A 19,028-nucleotide genomic window follows, 5' to 3' on the forward strand; every position below is an offset into this window, starting at 1 on the left:
AGGCGAGGCGATGGCCGGAAGGGGTGCTGGGACGGCAATGGAGGCGCCGGAGACGGAGCACGACTGCCTGGTCCTAAGGCGATGTGCCTACTTTGTGGAGAGAAAGAAGCGTTTCTGCAAGATGATCCCCGCTCCTGGGAGACGCTTTTGCGGAGAGCATGGGCAGCAGGAGGTACCGGGCCTTGCCGGGCAAGCAGCAGGCCCCCTCACCGGCGCGGGTAGATGGGCTCCTGGGGCCAGAGGGGCCCCGGCGGCACCCCGGGGGTCTGGGGTAGCACGTCCGCCTGAGCCGGCCCCGCAGCACGGGCAGGAGAGGCAGTGCCTGCACCTTCCTTTGAGCCCTGGATGTGCTAAGGCTATCGGTTCAGCCCAGCAGTATCACTGCCATTACGTTATAGGTTTATTCTTTTAGGATCCATTTAAGTATTAAATTCTTGTCCTAGTTTCTCCATTCTGTTTAACCCACCTACCTCAGAATAGATGTTTTATGAAACTTGGGTGTCTCTCAACAGCTTTTCTATAACAGGAACACTGAACGCATGCTGAAGTGTTGTCTAAAACTTTTCTTTTATAACTAGGAAGAAAATGACAGAAAAAGAATTCCATGTCCTCTTGATCCAAAACAGTAAGTATATGTAAATGCTTTTCCTGTTCTTTGTCAGCGTTTACATTATAAATGCTGTTACTTACTTCTTTTTCCATTTGGATTTTAGCACTGTATATGAAGACCAACTACAAAAACATTTAAAAAAATGTAATTCAAGAGAGAAGCCAAAGCCAGTAAGTGCAGAGTAAATTCAGCACTACTTCCTCTCAGATTTAAGACCCTAAACATTACAGCTCTGCAGAGAATTTATTGTGCTGACAGCAGCTGTGAACTGGAGGACAGCAGTCTTAGCAAGTACTACAGTAAGGACAGTGTGGAAGCTGAATAAGTACTTGCTGAAATGGAATTCACATTCCACTCTCCTCATCTTCTATGTCTTACCTCACTGTAGTTCAGTACTCTTCAGTTCTCTTCGTTACAAATGAAACTGCTGAATTCGCTCTTCTCAGAGATGTTCCCTAAAAGCAGTCTGTCATGGTGCCATTCCTTTTAGAGGCTTGGCAAAAGCTTGTCCTCAGAAGCAAAACTAGCAGGGAGGCTCTGGGCGTTTCCTACCTCTGGCAGCCTGCTGCCTATGCCAACTGACTGCTTCACTCCAGCTAGCAGTGAATCACAGACAGCTGGGCTGACAATTGCAGCCAGTGCCAGGGGGAAGGAATAGGATGTATGTCTCAACAGCTGTTTGAAGAAAACAGAAGATGGCTTCTTTATTGTCTGGTTTTTTGCCTTACCAGTATCGCACCTTTCGTATTACCTGGGAAACCTTAAAATGGTGTGTGGAATCAGTCTAGTAAGCATTGACAGCTGAACTCTTACAAACATGTTCAATATTGTCAAAATGTGTCAGAACAGTCATTTCTGCTGGGGATTCAGGATCAGACTATAGGCAAAAGAATTACTTGGAATATCTTCTGCTGCAGTGGATTCCCATTACTATGTACCTTATGATAAAAACACTGAAGAATTTAGCTTTTTTGCTTCCTAGTAATTAACAGAATTGGATTTCTTTTCTTTTGATGTTTTTAAAGGTCTACTTTGTTCAAGATATTAATGCAGGTTTCAAAGATGTAGCAGAAATACCAGAAAAACAAGTGAGTACACTTATTTGTTCTAAAGGTCAGTCCCTACATAACATTGCAATTTATTATATGACTAAAGAACTAGAAAAAATAAAAAGGTCTTGTATTTATGGGTGGCACTTTTTTTCCTTAAAAAGGTACCTATCTCTTCTCTATCCAGAGAAGAGCTGGAGGACTTAATTATGAAGTTGAAAAAAGCAAGTAACGGTGAGCTTACTTAATACTGAAAGTAAGATGTTTTAAATTGAATTGGTTAAATATTTCATTTTTTTGTTGTTAGATATCTGTGAAAATCTGAGACATATGGCACTAAACACTTCTGAAGTTAATTATCATCAAGATGTAGGCAATCCTCCAACAGCTAAATTTTACTCAGAAGAATACACTTGAGAGAATGATAAAATACAGATCTTTTGTTCATAAAGCTAATTTCCCTTCCTTTTGTGTTTTTTGTTTCCCACTCACATATCACCACAGATAACAATACAGCTCTATTAGAAACATACAGTGATAGATTTATGCTCCCAACAGGCTGTTTTGTTAGTGCTACAAATTGAGCTTATGTCTGACTATTGTAACATGTATTACAAAACCAGAAGCTCTTGAAACTGGAAACCTACACCTAAAAGGTTTGCTTTTGCATGCAGGCCTGGAACTTCACCTTAAGGAACAAATACTGTCCCACCAGGCTTTACAAGAAGCCTTAAATGACCCAAAGAATGGGGAATCCGCTTTCAAACACTTGAAACAACAGGTATGGTCACTGCTTTACTAATAGCTATAGATGTTTCTATATGTGTGGAATACTGCTGCTGTAAATGTGAGTGACTGTGCATGCATAATGCTAGTCACTTCATATAGAGGAAATCTGATATGCTCTGTAACTCTGCTGTTCAAATAACAGCATATCTATAAGCTTTGAATGGCTGCTTTGTTAAGTGTTAGTAACGAAAGTTTATTAGGATACTGAAATAAATTACAAATTTTGTGGTGGTGGCCTGAATTTTTAATTATTTAATATTAACTCATAATAAATCTAAGCTACAAAATGTAAAAAACCAGGGCAATTTACTAAGAAGCAAAAGGATTTTTTTACTTTTTCTGTAAGAGCTGGTCCTAGATTTCCTGGTTGTGTAACAGATGCATAAAAAGAATTGAAGAGCCTGAGTTTACCTTCTACCTTTTTAACCTGTATTGAACAGCAAGAATTTTTGAGAGAGATGGATTGCATACTGTAGCAAAATAGAAGGTTTTGGGAAGAAAAATTAAAAAGTGAGAAATGTCTGTTTTCTGTACTTTCTTCCTGTGCTCTACTTTCCTATGCATTACAAAATGTGTAACTGCAGCAGAGAGGGCAGGCTGTGCAGGCACTGATGCTTCACAGAAAATCTAGTACTGTACCCGTATTTTGGATGACTACTTCGAGAATCAGTGGAGAACAACATTGTAATGTGTACCTGATCCCAAAAATCAATTCCAGAAACTTCTGGGTGGAGTTTTGTGAGCAGTGGCAGAAGGACAGGGTTTAGACAGAATTTATAATCCCTTTCCTTTGTACACACAAGATCTTTTCCCTAATCCCTTATGGACGGGAAGACTTTTCCAAGTCTTCTGCAGTTTGGTGAAGTAATCATTTTTGTATCAGGCATCACAATACACAGTGTATATATTTGCTTGGTTCATAAATAATCTTTTGATGTTTGTAGGCTTCTATTTTAGGTAACATGGAAAAATTACATTTACTTGGTCCGGGAAGATGTTTTGTTGAGTTTGGAGCTGGGCGAGGAAAGCTGTCTCATTGGGTTGATGTTGCCTTACAGAATGTTGAAAACGTTCAGTTTTTGCTTGTGGAAAGGGCAACTACACGATTCAAGGTAAGAGAGGATATTGTCACATTAGCAGAGTGTAATTTTTAAACTGTTGTCGTTGAAGCTGTTAGTATTTGCTTTTTATCTTCAAAAATAACATAAAGCCTCTGAAATGTTAGAAGTTTTGGAAGTGTGATTGCCTATGTTCCATACTTTGCCAATAGAAATTTATTAGAAAAAAATCCTGGTGTCTAATGTTGGAAATGTGCTGATGTGGGACTTGACAGGAAAAGTCTGGCATTAATACCTGGAGCAAAATTATAATTATTAGTGGCCAGCCCTACTTAATGATATTGTTCTGTTTACATAGGTGGATGGAAAACATAAAAGGAGAGATTCTATATTTGAAAGGCTTCAAGTTGATATTCAACACTTATGTTTAAGTAAGTTCCTTCTTGGCTTGCGTAATTCTGAAATAGAGGCTTAATTGTACATTTTTGAATATTGGAGTTCAAGTCAACGTGTATGTAGCATGCTTAAAGGTACTTGGTTTTGAAGATTATTCTCAGTGGTTGCTTCAACGCGTTAATGCTCTGTATATATACACACAAACACACACACATATTAAATGGGGATTTAACATTTTCTGCTTTTTATACACTTATAGGACATCATTATAGATGAGAAATACCAAAACAAAAACATTTTGAAGGTTTTTTAGAACTTGCAGGATTAAGTTAGTTTGCAGTGTTTGGTTTAGGTGTGCAGAATGAAGCAAGTCATGCATATCATTGATATGCTATGCATATCAGTACTGTAGAATTTGTGGGAATACTTGTCATCAGGAGATGCATTAATGTCACATTTACATTTCATAGGCAGTATAGAAAGGCTAAAATGGTTAAATAGATAAATGTAACTATTGTAGTACAAATACAAAATCCTATATTTCTAATACTTCATTTTAATAAAAGGCAAAGTATTTATATTACTACTTATCTGGAGCTAATCTCTGGGACACAGATAATTTTATTAAGGAAAATAAGTCCAGTGTTCTCTGGTAATCATTTTACTGCTATATCGAAATGTTGCTGCTCAGAACAAAAATAGTATTGCTTCAAAATAGCATTAAAATACATTCTTTGCCTTAGGACAAGGTTGAGCTGCTTAGAAAAAGAATATGTTTCTCAGTCACAGTACCTGATTCTCTCTTTTTTTTGTTTTGGTGGTTTGGTTTTTTTCCTTGTTTTTTGTTGTGGGGGTTTTTGTGTGTTTTTTTTTTTTTTTTTAGAAAAAAGAAACTTTCCTTTTAATAACTTATAACTCTATGTACAGATGACTGTCTTTTTAGTAGTGGTAAACATTTATTTCTCTTTTTAAAGTGTGCTAAAATTGTATTATCCAGAAAAAAGCATTGCCCCAACTATAATAGAGGTTCTAGGGTTGTTGTGGATTGTGTGTGTTTTTCTTTTTTTTTTCCTTTCCCTCCAGAGAAGGTACCTATTTTGGAGAAGAAAAAACTACCAGTGGTAGGAATTGGGAAGCACTTGTGTGGTGCTGCAACAGGTATGAATTATGTATGTGTTAAGTGCAGAAAGTTAGAATACCAACTCTTACAATCTGAATGGAATGATCTTCCGAACTGTCCTGTTAAACTTTTCTTGCCTTCTAACCCTTTGTTGGTGAATGCAGCAATTATTTTCTAAATACCTATTAACTTCAGTGGAATAGTAAATGTATAATAGATGCAAGGCTACTGTAGACAGATGTAAAACTTTTCTTGTTTTCTATAGAATAGAACAAAAAATAGTCTGTGGTAGCAAGGGTCATGTATGTGTAAATGAGTATATTAGTAGTTCCAGAGGTCTTGTAATACTCATTTAACACTTAGGGTTTCATGTTTTCAAAGCATGCTTGTAATTTTTAGTTATCCTTAAACTTGCTTTTTGGCTTAGTTTGTGATGCACATTTTGATTCTTTGTGGGAAGTGCATTCCAACCATGATGGAGCCTGTATAAATAAAGGCATGGTGTTCATCACAATTTATTTTTTTTTTTGTGATGTATCTGTTTTTTCCCAGATCTTGCTTTGAGATGCTTGGTTGAAAGTTATACAACTTGCTGTGATGGAGAACATGAAGAGCCTGCACTAAAACGTTCTAGGACTGATAAGACAGAGGTGGCTTCAATCAATGCTGCTGATAATGAAGGCACCAAAGAAGACTGTAAACCTGTAGCTGGAATTGTTATTGCATTGTGCTGCCATCACAAATGTGACTGGACACATTATGTAGGCAAAGACTTCTTTAAATCAGTAGGACTTGGACCAGTAGAATTTAATTATTTTCAGAGAATGAGTAGCTGGGCCACTTGTGGCATGCAAGAAACCACAACCAAAGTCTCTACAAGTGAAGAAAGTGAAGATCAAACTAATGACACAGAAGAACATGAGCAAACCTTCAGCAAAACAGAGAGTGGTTCTGATACTGTACAAGGGTATGTAATTTTTTTTCTAGCAAATGGACTCCTGCAGAGTACTGCAAAATTATGTACAGTGATATGTGACATCGTTTTGAGTCCTCAAAATGACTCATTTATCAAACATTTTAATTACTAAATTTATAGAAATATGCTACTTTAAAAATACAATTTTCATGGACATATGTTTCAAAATATGTAAACAGTCATGCTTGCCTGAATTGAAATGAACTTACAGTGATTTCAATAGTTTAACCTCTAATGTTAATTAACAAAACTATTCTGACACGTGTTGTTTGTTCTTTTCTTCCTTTTCATGAAACTAGGATACTTACTGTTGAAGAACGAAAGGAGATAGGTTGCCTCTGTAAACTGCTGATTGATCATGGACGGGTTGAATATTTACAACAACGAGGATACAAGGCTGCACTACAGTATTATACAGAGTCTGCTGTGTCCTTGGAGAATGTCCTCTTGACAGCTGTTCCAAGTCCATCTTTGATACCAGAGCCAGCTAAATAACAGGAGATAGATTTGGAATTGGTAGGAGAAAAAACCCTATAAAACATATCTGGATTTTTTAAAAAGCTAATTCATTGCTTGTGGAAAAAACCTGGTTTAGTCTTTCCTATACCCAGGAAAAGGTCTTATATTTCCCAATTTCACTGAGAATTACAAACCAGTTCTCATCAGTGAAAAATAAAATCCCTAAGAATATCTGAAAGCTGTTGTACGCCTCTGTTAGGAAGTATACTTGATATTTTCTTCCATTCACAGTTACATTCTTTATTCATCAGCATTTATGATAGGAGAAGGACCAGAAGTACAACTTTCCAGATTTCCTGAAAGACAATAGGTTACAGTAAGAGAAATCAACATACTTTATTTTCACGTTAAAGTTCAGGATAGCTTTGTATTTCCTCTTAAATTATTTAACTAGGCCTAGGTACTTTGATCAGCCCATGCTGCTAGGGGAATCTGTTAAGGAAGAAAATAATTTAATTGTAAACTGTCACGTTCATAGATTTTTGCTAATTTGAGAAAGCTGCCTTGGCATTCTAAATCAAGAAGAGCATTTCAGTCATTCATTTTTTAAGCCTTCATGATATATAGAATGAGTATCAGAGAGAACATTTTATATCTGCAGTGAATGAAGTTCTCTCTGCAAGTAACAGCTGCCACCTGCACATCTGTTCAAAAGTGCTTATTTTGGTCTCTTATTACAACCTTTAAGCTATTACCTTTGAGACTAACAGCATTTTTTTTTTTCATAGTCATTTAGAAATGGGATGAAATTGGGGGGGGGGGGTTGCTTAGGTGACTGGATTTTCTGTCAGGGAAATCAAGTTGTGAGAAATGTCTGTTTATCAGGTGTTGATACTTCATTGCTAAAAAATGGTGTGTGTTGGGAACATAGGCGTCTCTCCCTTACATCCTTCTTTGGTAGTCCCCATCTGGACAACATCCAAAATTAGGGAAAGTTGAGCTTCATGAGACCAACAGTGCTGGAAGACCCACCCACATTGTGTAAGCTGTCACTAAATTGCAAATACAAAAGACAGTCATCAACTTCCAGTTATCCAGGCTGTAGGTACCTACTCAGGCACGTTTATTCCAATGTTCTGTGATTCCAGCATGTTCCTACTGAACATATGCTGTTCATGTGAAGACCTACTGTGCCAACTCCTGATAAAAGTGCCCCTGCCCTCAGTAAAAATCTGTTCACAGATTTTTGGAAAATGTTGCTCATTTATTAAGAAGATTATTTATGTTTTATTTGTATACATATCCTAGCTTTCTTTTATTCAGTGTATCCTTCCATTTCTGGCTGTATTTCAGAGGAATTAGAACTAATAAAAAAGCCGTACCTGTTTTCTTGAGTGACTCCTGGATATACATGTGCATGAATTCAATGCCAAACATTTCCTGTTGCTCCTCCTCTTCTGTATTCTCACATGGAGGGAGTGTTACCTCTAACTCCAGTGGGTTGTCTCTGAAGTTGACAAATCTGACAGTTCACCAGAAAAGGTTACTCCAGAGAGAACAACTCTCTTGAAACTGAATTAAGATTCCTCAAGTAGTATTTTGAGCAAAATAAATATTTTCTTATACTAAACCTACCACTATATTAGTAGTATTAAGTAAACTAAGCTAAGAAGATGCCTTACAATAACAGCTGATTGTGTTGGGAGAAAACATTGCAGACCTCATCATTTTGTCTTCAGGTTTTTACCCCATCATCAGCCTTATTGAGCTTCCACAAAGAGATGAGTGGATGAGAACAAGAGCGCAAATGCCTGCATCCTTGCAACTTTGCAAGGCAACAGCTCACTCCGTCTCCCTCTGTTCTTGGTCCAGCCCTAGGCCTATGCTTGTATACATTTGCTTAAGGAGGTGCTGTTTCTTGCAAAACATCTGAAAACAGGAATTGTCTTACTGCGCTAGATGTGATTTATTTAGACTAGCATTACTTCTCTAAAATGGCCAGCATCTAGTAATTTAAATGAAAAAGCAAACAACAGGAAACTTTCTGTCACCATATACAAAATAATATTTCAAATTCTACCAATTAAAAATATACATTCATTGTTTTGTACTTTTCAAATCAAGTACAGGGGAGTTTCATCCATATCCTTTTACCTAATCCTATTTGTTTAATTCTGAATGCTTGACTTCCCAGTGCCAAAGTTCTACTTTTTGTCATTTTTATGCTTGTCACATTTTTTCCTCCTAGCTCTTGGCTTTAGAGTGTGATCTAAAAGGCCAATTAGAAGTGGGCATTTGGGCCTTTCAAAAATAAGAAAGTGTGTTATAGTCTCCTTTTTTCATGTGGGACTGTAACTGTCATAGCTTACTTCTTTAAATAAGTTGTGCTATACAAAGCTTTCTTGACCAGATCCTCAACTGTTGTGAATCTGTGTAATTATGCTGATTTATATTGTATTGTGTCCACCTGTACAACTGTGGGCATGCCTTTCCCCCCCCCCCTCCACTTCCTTAGTATCGCTCTATGATATACAACTCAAGGGAGGTTTTAAAATGTATCTGCTAGTATTTTTATTGGTATTTCTTGCTTTTTCTTACCTCAGATTTGTCATGTCCTTCATACAAGCTGGAATATCCTTAAGTTTGTTGTTGCTAAGAACAAGAGTACTAAGATTTTTCATATTACCAATGGTTTCTGGCAAAGAGCTTATCTCATTCCTTTGGAGCCATAAAGTGTGGAGATTTCCCATTCTGTAAAATAGGTATTTGTGCAATCAATCAAGATTTAGAAAATTAATCTTATCAATCATTAATATAAAGTAATCGATTCATTTTACAGCCACATAAAGGACTCGCGTAAAGAATACAACTGTCAAAGAAAACCCCATATCCAAGATAATCACCTAACCTCTAGTCAAAAATGTCATTGGCAAGAAATATTTAACTTGATACTGAATTTATTTTTTAGTGAATGGATTATTCCAGCTCATCCAAAATATCACATTAGGAGTGATAAATCTAAAGTTTGCAGTGAGGTTAACATCATTAAAATAATCTTTTGAAGTAAGATTTAATAATTAGAATTTCAATGCAATGGAATTGAGACTAAGATGTGAACTTTGAGCTTTATTTACCTGTCAATTGCATCAGGAAGCTCCTGGAGTTTATTTCCCCCCATATCTAGCCATTCTAGATTTGGCATGTCGAGAAGAGCTGAAGGGATGGTAGTAAACTGATTCATGCACAAATCTATGTGTGAAAGCTTCTTTAAATCACTGAGCTGAAAAGAAAGGAAAATTTAATGCAAGTTTGTATAGCTGTTCCATTACAGCAGTGCTGTAATAACACTGGTTGAAAAAAAGAAACTATTTAAAGACAGTACAACGCATTTTGGAGTTAGTAAACACAGCAAGGTTTCTGAGTGACATTAGCTGATACTACCTAACAACTGCAGTTCTCACCTGGAAGGTAGGTAGGTTTGAAACTGATCAGGCAGAAGAACTTTGTCTCCCACCTGGTAGTGAATGCCCTAACTGCTGAGAAGCTGAATGCCATGACTACACCACAGATGATAGACCCCCAAGCCTTGAGATGAAGAGGAATTTTAAAGAAACCATTGTCCTTAGTATTTCATACTCAGTGGTGTTTCTCCATGCAATATGCCATTTTTCTTCAGTCAACATTTTTATTTTTATGGATCAAATTGCATGGACTGTATTTTAGAGTGAAGTCTACTGCTATGGCAAGACATTCTAAAAATTAAACACAGCATCATTCAGTATTGCAACACCTAAGTCCTTTGGTGAATCATGCCTTCAGGTGCTTTTACAATGTTCAAGTGATGCAAAGATGTTTTATTGCAAATCTGGTCCAACTGTCTAAGCACTGAATGGAACTCAAGTACATATAACCAAAGCTTCATGGTTGATCACATCACCATAGTCTCAATAGGACAGAACTATGTATTTACTATGAGTTGTTAATTTAAAAGCTATCACTCTGCATTACACCATGTAACCTGTATCCACATACATTTTGTAAATGCTGGATGCTGATTAATAATATATATTTTCATTCGAAGATTTGTTGTTAGTTATTACTCTTTGGACTCACTCAATTTTGCAAGGCACCAATTGCTGTCAACTATTGCCACTACTGTTTTTTAAAATAAATTAAAACAAGTAACAGCTACATACTTATCATCTCTAAGAGACTAATACTTAGAGATGCAGGTCTCATTCACATTTAGGTCAGTCCAAATTAAAGCTCAATAGTAGGTGAGCAGTTGGTTTTAGTCTCTCTTAATTGCTTTCAACATTCATTCAAGTCTTTGTGCATAGACAGTTGTGTAAATCACACAAACAGCTCTGGTAAAGATGCTTAGAGTTGTGTCCTGGCATATGGTATGAATTGGTATTCTCAACCCTAAAAGGGAACTTGTCTGTGCTAAGGTGTAGGATCCTCAGTGGGGTAAATCAGTGAAGACCTTCAGCCTAAATAAATTAACATCAAGTGTATCACTGTCCTACACGCTCTACCAAGACATTTGTCTGGACAAAATAAAGATTGGCTCCTTCAGCTACTCAGGTATATGTATGTCCTCCTCATGTGGCTTCAGTTTGACTAGTCCTGTAAATACTGCTCACATACGCGTTTCTGCAGAGTAGTTGTGGAATCAGAGTATCAAAGCAATTCTGAAGACATGGAGTTCAACGTTTACTGATAATTGGGTTTGGATAAATTCAAAATATGCATTAATCAAAACTAAACAAAATGAAACAGCCTGTCAAAACCTGAGGAGGAAGATCACAGATACTCCTGTTGACAGCCAGTTCCAATCTTTCCAGACTGACGCAGTTACTTATTTCCATAGGAACAGACTTTATTCTATTGTAACTGAGAAGCAGCTCTTGGAGGCTAGTCAGCTGGCCTGTGGAGAGCACAAATGAGAAATGATAAACGTTCGCATTCATTCTATTTGAAATACAATATTACTTGGTTTGTGTTATCTTTATACTGTTACACAAGTGCTCTGTGTTCTCACTAAAAAAAAAAAAAAAAATTTACTGAAATTTGAATAGTAGGACTTCAGGACTCTAGTACAGAGCTGCACTGTAGTTGAATGCTACAAAAAAACCCGCAAAACCTCAAAAATCCCCAACTTATGAACATAGGATACTCGTGCTGTGGACTCAGAACACGAAGCCTGTTTTTCAATATCACTTTTCTAGCTGCGTTCTGATGTCTAGTATCTGCTGTGCTTACAAGCTTTTTTCTCATGGGGAGCTTTCATAAAGATATGTCTCCCCCATCCAGCCATTTTTTTTTTTTGTAATTTATAGGGACTCCATGGTTTTAAGATCTCTATCTCACTGTCAGATTTAAATTATCTGTTTTAGAGCTACCCAACAGGACAGGCAAAGTGCACAAAATGGCATGTCTATGTAAGATTAATTTTCTTAGAAAAGCAGCTTAAAATAAAAGAAAGCACAGCTCACCAATTTCTTTAGGTACACTTTCAATTGAGTTCCGGGATAGATCCAGAACAACAAGACTGCGAAATCTTCCAATGAACTGAGGAATTTTCTGCAAACTAGTTCTATGAAGCTGCCATTCCTGGAGATGAACTAGTTTCAATAAGCACGAAGGTAGTGTCTGAGACAAGAAATATGAAGCAGAAGAAATTAAGCTTAGTATACAACAAGAATACAGGCTTAGGTAGAAGTTTTATTTGAAATGGTAATAGTCTTGTGATTAAAAAAAAAAAAAAAGAAAAAAGAAATCTTTCCTTCTTCTCAAGCTATACTGTAACATCCCAAAATGAACACCATCAGTGTGGGTCATTCTGACCACAGATTTAACCTTTCCACTTTTTGCTCCCAGGATTTAGATATCTGCAGCACTGTCAATGCTTGAAAAGCCTCAGGCTTGCTTTTGGTTGGTTGGGTTTTTTTTAAACAAAGCCAATATAACTGAAGATGAAACTGCTCTAAATAGCTTTTTCCATTTAAATGGTGATCTAAATTTTATTTCCTATTCTGTTAAGAAAAACAGTGAGTAGCTGAGAGCAGAAGAGCCAAGGGATAGAAAAACTACAATGTCTGTATGCTACGAGTTCTGAACAAGGATCACTAGCCTATGGCCCACCAGAGTATTGCTGGGTGTGGCTGTCACACTCTCACTAGCCTCAACATGGTCTAATTCTCATCACTTCAGAGGAACTGGCATCTGCATTTCTGTGTGGCTCAGAACAGACTATTAGCTTCCAGCCTGTTGTTGATTCTACAGTTAGCCACTTCCCCCCCATGAATTAGAAACAAGAATAGCAGCATTCTGGGAACCTACTGGCTCATTTTCACTCTTAGAAAGAAAGTAAACAGTAAGAAATATTTTCATGCACCTAAACACCAAGCGTTTTCACCTTGATACATTTCACTAGTGCTAGTGTGTTAATGTTAAATGAGGATTTACAAAATTAAACTCATAATTTGCAGTGTAAAAAATTTATAATGCAGAAAAGCCTCTTGGGCTATACTTCTGCAGAGCAATTAATGTTCAAGACTAAAAAAATCAGCTTGGTTTTACACTCTCACAACAGTGTGTCTCACTTCATTGTTAGCAATGTGCACAGTGAGCACTTCATAGATTAAAAATAGTACAACTGTGAATATAAAGTTGTAAATAGTAGTTTTCTAATGCATCAGTCATTCAACCCAAGCAACAATCATTCCTATCAACACTACCTTCCATTCTTCTTCCTCTATCCTTAAAATTGCTCTTCCTTCTTCATTAATAACTTTTTCTTTGAGCTTTGCTAAAGCAGCTCTCTCCTCCCAGACAAGTAGTAGCCTACAAAGGAAAGAAGATCTGCCAGTGCTACAGCAATGAATATAGGCAATAATTACTATCTATCTGCTCTATTTTCTGGAACAAAGAAATAGTAGCCTTTTTGGATGTCAAACAACATTTACTATATCTGGATGCTAAATATACTATAAAATTGAGGGAAGACAAGAAGTAATGTTTGGCTGAGGTAGTTCTATTTTACAGTTCTTCAAATTTACAGTCAGAGGAAGTCATAACTTCATTCACTTTCATCATGTTTCAGCAGGCCAACAGAATATAAAGTTCCAACAGAATTAAGTTCCAAAGCCATTAATTTTGCAGCAGTCCTCTAAAAAAAAAGCCTTCATTTCTACCAAATATAAGTGCAATCAAACAAGGTCAATCAGCTAGGGATTCTTTTAGCTTGATTTCCAAAGGGGACTTAAACAACAATTATGAAAATTAGGCTAATTCTCTTTCTTTCTGCTTGTATTTTCCATTAGTAAATTTTGAATTTGTTACTCCATTTCAAACACATCTGACAAATTAGGAAGAGTTCCAAAAATACAATGCTAAATTTCTTCACATTTCATGAAATTGCTGGCCAGACAGAAGACCAAGCAACCCTGTTAATGCCTCCATTGAGAAGAAAGCGTAACACATTAAATCTCCACTGGTTAGAATATCCTCTTAGAAGATAATTTTAATATCTGGATTTAGTATATATGCTAATATTTTTAGCACAGAACACAATTCTTGGTTTCACCTGACAATATTGGTGGATTCTAACAGGTGGGAATTCTGCTGGAGTAATGACTAAAGACTTTGACTCTGGATGAGTTTCAGAAGACTATAATTGGTCTTATCAAAAGTAACATGTGGTGTAGCTTTTCACATATTTAAAGATCTACAATCTACCTACCTTCCTGCAGACCTCTGTCTGAATTCCTTTTCTTTCTGTAATTCTTCATTTATCTTGTGTATTCTCACTTCCCAAAGTGTCTTCACAGCAGTGAATGTTCCAACGCAAACTGCAGTTTCAGTCATGATCCTTACATGTTCAGATTCAGTCACAAGAATCTGACTGTGAATTTCAGGCTCAATGCATCAGCGCATGTATCAGCTACTGGATGGGGACAGTGATGTGAAAACTAAAATACTGCAATACCCACTTGATTATATTATTAAATTTAGGTAATGTAGACAACTGACAGAATTTTACCAACTGCTTTATCTTTATAAAAATAGATAATTGCACCTAGTTAAATTTTCTTATAATAAGAAATGGTATCCTTGCAATGTCTCTGCATTCGTAGTGAACAACTGCTTCTCTCAGTTCCTTCCAATGGTAGGCTGAGTACTGACCATAATTACTCAATGCAGATAGGAGCATTCATTCCCTTCCCAGGAAGAAATTAAGCTGTTATCTGGAATTTAAGGCAGTTAAATCCTGGTAGCTGCATCCTGGCAGCTACCTGGTATAAATACTTGTAACTAAGGAAGTTTTGCACTTTAGAGAAACTCAACTGTTGCTGGAAATAAATTAGAACACTTTATTTGCATTCAGTTTCTTCATAGTTTAACTCATTATAATATATTTTATAGTTAGTAATGCATTACCTTTAAGAAAAAGTATTTTAAATTCTTCAGATCTCTCTCTGAACCTTCTTGTAGCCCTGCTGAGTGAGAGGATCCACATTAAAAAAAAAAAAAAAACCAGCCTAAAGTTTTGAAGTCATCTATTCCTTAGCGAGATAATTAATATATATTTTCCTGAAGAGCAGTAAAGTAGGATACTCAGTCATCATAATCAGTGCATCCCTCTAAAAAGCATTCTTATTGCCATTATTGTAGCAATTTGGGAAAGAGGTTTTTTTGAAATAAACTGGAGCCAAGATACTGATATTCAGATAAGCTTGGAGGGCTAAACTTCATGCCAACAGCAATGTACTCCTAACACTGATGACCTGAATGCTCTCTTTCAAACTTTATACTAACACTTGCAGGGACAAGTAAGAAAAATGCCTTACATATCCATTCACACTGAAAAAGTAAGGATAACTTTCTTCCAAACAGGCAGGTAGATAACAATAAAAGTGGAATTTCAGGTCTTTTGATACATATATTTCCCTAAAATAATTGTTGCAGGTCTGTCTTTTACAACAATCTTTTCTGTCTTATTTATTCCACTATAATTTTGTATGGCATGGATAAGACACAATTGCTTAGTGAACATTTTTGTGTTCAAACTGTCAATCATTCTATTTTATGTTTACCATGTCTTTGCTAACACTGTTATTTGTAAAGCCTGATTATAGTGAAATAACTTAATTAAAAACATATAGGCAAATAATAAGAAATATAAATATGATAGCATAAAAATAAAATTATAATGCTTAAATAAAGAAGAATCTGGTCCAATACATGAAGGATTCTTAACTGTTCTGTTTGTTAAGGAAAAATGGCAGGATTTGACAGGTGACACAAATGGCAACCACAGTGTGGCACAATACAGTCTGGCATTTGGGTTCCTAAAGAGGGATTGATTTTTTTTCCTCTAAAGAGAGGATTTCCCTCTTTCCCTCACCCACATGAAGGTGACCACATTTACTAGTTTGAAGGATTAACTTCTCTTTCAGTGGTTCTCATAGTAATTACCTTTCCCATTCCTCATCCCAGTATGCAACAGTAATGACCAAGACATTGTATGAGGTTTTCTGCTCTGATCAGTCGTTACAATTTAAATTGCCTTATTTTTCAGGATTAAACTTCTACTAAGATTAAGCGATTTACCTCATCTATCATTTCTTGTTGTTTAGAGACATTTTTTGAACTATAAGCCTTTTTAGGTAGAAAACAATAAATCTTTTTATATAACTTGTGCAGAAAAGAGACATTTGTTAATACTTGTACTACTAAAACCAGTATCAGACAATACAGTTGAAGCAACAATTATTTTTAGTAAAGCTCACACTGGGCAACTCTCTTTTGCTGTGCAAAGCATATTATTCAATAAATATTGCTTTAGAGCCATGAAATATGAAAGAGGGCCCAAGTATATGACTTTGTTTTGAAGGAGATTTAATTATATAATAACAGGACTACCATCAAAAGCTTCTTGTTCTTAGATCTTATTTGTCAGGAAAATAAAACCCATAATCATCATGCTATCACAGTCAACAATTCAGAAGTGAATTCCCAAGCACGGCTGTAAAACAACTGCAAATTTACTCCCAGCTAATCAGATCTCCCAACAACTTCACCTCCAAGCATCTGAAAGAGTTTAACAACTTACCTCAATTATTTGGTATATTCAGGGATTTTCTGTGACTCATTGCTTTCTGAGTAAAAGCAGAGATAAATTATTAATCTTGTCTGTACTACCAAAACCATTTAGAACTCTCACCCACACTCCAATTCAATGTCAGTCTAGTTCTAATTTTAACCTATGCTGAGAATAGAAGGTATCACATGAGGCACTTCGGCAAAACCCCCAAGCATTTACCACTCTTAATGTCTTCCCAGTTTGCTGAACATGATTGGACTCCCATTAACGAAAGTTAGCAATTGTGAACAAAAAGAACAAAGGACTACTTGTTGTGCTCCACAATGAAAAATAAGCTAGTTTTGAATTCAGAATGACAATTACTTGCTTTAGTAATGCTTCTCTGCAAGATCACTGAGCTTCAAAGTGCTATTAAACAGCAACATTGACTAATTAGACTAGAAGAAGTATTACATCACTAAGTCTTTTACTCATTACTTTTGCGCATGCTGAAGAATTCTCTTGTTGAAGAATTTTAGTACAAATTATCAAAGTCCAGACAGAACAGTAATCTTTGTCAGGATGTGCAGAGGGGTTATTACTCACCCCTTTTCATGCTTCCAATCATGAAACATTTTTAACATTCTATTTCTTTAAAGAGCCCTCGGAGAAGATAAAAGAAAAACTCTGTCAGAATCTTTTTCTTTGACCAAATAGAGGGAGAGAGACAGCAATAATCACAAGTCACTGTTTGAGGCAGAAGCCATAAAACTAGGTAATTCTAACCAATTCTTGTACTGCATTCTAAAATGTGAGGATGAAGTTTTAAAAATATAGTTCATTTGGTTATAACCCCCTTTCAGTAGAAATAAGCATTACCACATAGAACGTTATAACCAAAAAAACCCTCTCCAGTCCACGACCAACTAAATACCTGAACACCAACACCTATTTAAAAACACGCTAACTGCTTTCAATCGTCTAAGTTTGATGGGGTTTGTTTTTTGTTGGTTTTTTGTTGTTGTTCTGGGGTTTTGTTGTTGGGGTTTTTTTAATTTTGCAAAAGCAAAAATGATCCAACAGGTTCTTTGGCATAGGTATTTCTTCTTTCAGTTTTGGTATAGATTCAATCCTCACAGTGTTTTTTAATCAACGTCTTTCTTGATCTATAAAACTCATAACGAAAACCTAACTAATTTCCTGCTCCTTAAAAGAGACAGATAATTAGAGCTAGGAAAATGAAATAATCTCCCCTTTTATTGGAGTTTTGAGAGTCAAAAGAAATTTCAGGCTCCTTATGTGAGCAAAATTATTCTGTCTCAAATATTTCAAAATCACTTCATTACTTTCTATCATACACTTATATTTCCTCAATTTTTCTACATGGTCACCAAATTAAAAAAAACCCAAACTATTCAGACTAAGCCCTTACCATAACAATGTACTTGTAGGAAAGTAGCCATGAGGCTGTGGTCTTTTGGTAGTCTTGAGTACACTAGGTTCTTTAAGATAAGAAGAAATAGTTGTTTGAGTCACCTGTACAGGATTGCCTGCATAAAATTCACAAATAAAACCAGGATTACTACAATTCTTTGTGGCTTTAATTTTTATTAGGAATAAATAAACCTGATTAAAAATGAAATGTGATAAGCACGATATATTAGTCAAACTTTGCAAGAAATGACCTATATATAAAAGACCCTAATATCACAATAGAAATATAAATAGCACCATACACGTATGCTCCCATGCTCCCTCCCCTACATTACCAGCTTTCCTCTTGCTCATTCTCAGCATCAAGGATAGCAGAGATTCTACCTCTGGTAGCTTGCATCTTGCATCTTCGCAGCTAAATAACAATAGACAACTTTGGTCTACAATTTTGGAGAATGCTCCTGTAAAGGCCGTTTTTGATCTATCTAAAGAAAGGAGAAAATGTCCATTTTGTGCATCACAAATTAATTTTTAAGGCTGTGTTTTCCTTGTATCTGTTTGCAGCTTATGTTTCTAGAAGGTATTTATATCCAACAGTTTTCTTCGTATCTCCTGTTAAATAACCAGGGCAATCCTCACCATCTGTTTAAGTTTACCTTAAAGCCACATAACTGTTGTCTGTTCTGAAGGCATTAACTTGAACCTATTTGTTATATGCCTTGTATCCGAGTTTAAAAAGTTATCGTGCATAGCACTTTTTTTTAATGTTAATTCTTTGTTGTATCTGATTAATCTGTCAAATTCTAGTATCTGAACATCAATAATCTAAGGTGATGCAAGCTTTTAGAACACGTTCTGCTTACCATCAACCTTACCTAATGACAGAATAATAAATGAGATTTTTTTTTCTTTTTTTTAAACAGACAGATGCTTTCTATAAGAAACAAAAATAACTGGAAAGTATTTAAGGACTGCAACTACTTCCAGCCTATAAAAATACAGGATATTCTAGAGATTACTAAGGCCCTGATAGTTATCAATAAATGT

The 19,028-nt window shown here is 36.0% G+C and overlaps 2 protein-coding genes across 6 annotated transcripts; one reads left to right on the forward strand and one right to left on the reverse strand.

The window, feature by feature from the left end:
- Window positions 1-10: 10 nt before the first annotated feature.
- On the forward strand, window positions 11-6,493 carry TRMT13 (tRNA methyltransferase 13). Of its 2 annotated transcripts, none has more exons than XM_010304263.2 (11): window positions 11-172; window positions 579-625; window positions 714-780; window positions 1,636-1,698; window positions 1,824-1,893; window positions 2,334-2,440; window positions 3,393-3,560; window positions 3,865-3,937; window positions 4,986-5,060; window positions 5,575-5,989; window positions 6,298-6,493. In XM_010304263.2, the coding sequence occupies exons 1-11, from the start codon at window positions 11-13 to the stop codon at window positions 6,491-6,493; spliced, it is 1,443 nt and encodes a 480-aa protein (XP_010302565.2). The 2 variants fall into 2 exon arrangements, with proteins under 2 accessions (XP_010302565.2, XP_075616141.1); XM_075760026.1 differs by having other exon boundaries at window positions 3,507-3,560.
- Window positions 5,812-18,449, reverse strand: LRRC39 (leucine rich repeat containing 39). Of its 4 annotated transcripts, none has more exons than XM_075760031.1 (11): window positions 17,980-17,997; window positions 16,578-16,623; window positions 14,903-14,961; window positions 14,205-14,405; window positions 13,201-13,306; window positions 11,956-12,112; window positions 11,251-11,387; window positions 9,592-9,737; window positions 9,056-9,208; window positions 7,840-7,979; window positions 6,104-6,813 (listed from the first exon to the last, which is right to left on the reverse strand). In XM_075760031.1, the coding sequence occupies exons 4-11, from the start codon at window positions 14,327-14,329 to the stop codon at window positions 6,758-6,760; spliced, it is 1,020 nt and encodes a 339-aa protein (XP_075616146.1). In that variant the 5' UTR covers window positions 14,330-14,405; window positions 14,903-14,961; window positions 16,578-16,623; window positions 17,980-17,997; the 3' UTR covers window positions 6,104-6,757. The 4 variants fall into 4 exon arrangements, with proteins under 4 accessions (XP_075616145.1, XP_075616146.1, XP_075616144.1 ...); XM_075760033.1 differs by lacking the exon at window positions 16,578-16,623 and adding an exon at window positions 18,317-18,449 and having other exon boundaries at window positions 6,653-6,813; window positions 14,903-14,958; window positions 17,980-18,049; XM_075760030.1 differs by lacking the exon at window positions 17,980-17,997 and having other exon boundaries at window positions 5,812-6,813; window positions 16,578-16,708.
- Window positions 18,450-19,028: the final 579 nt, after the last annotated feature.

Source organism: Balearica regulorum, chromosome 8, assembly GCF_011004875.1.
Source record: "Balearica regulorum gibbericeps isolate bBalReg1 chromosome 8, bBalReg1.pri, whole genome shotgun sequence".
Taxonomy (NCBI): Eukaryota; Metazoa; Chordata; class Aves; order Gruiformes; family Gruidae; genus Balearica; species Balearica regulorum.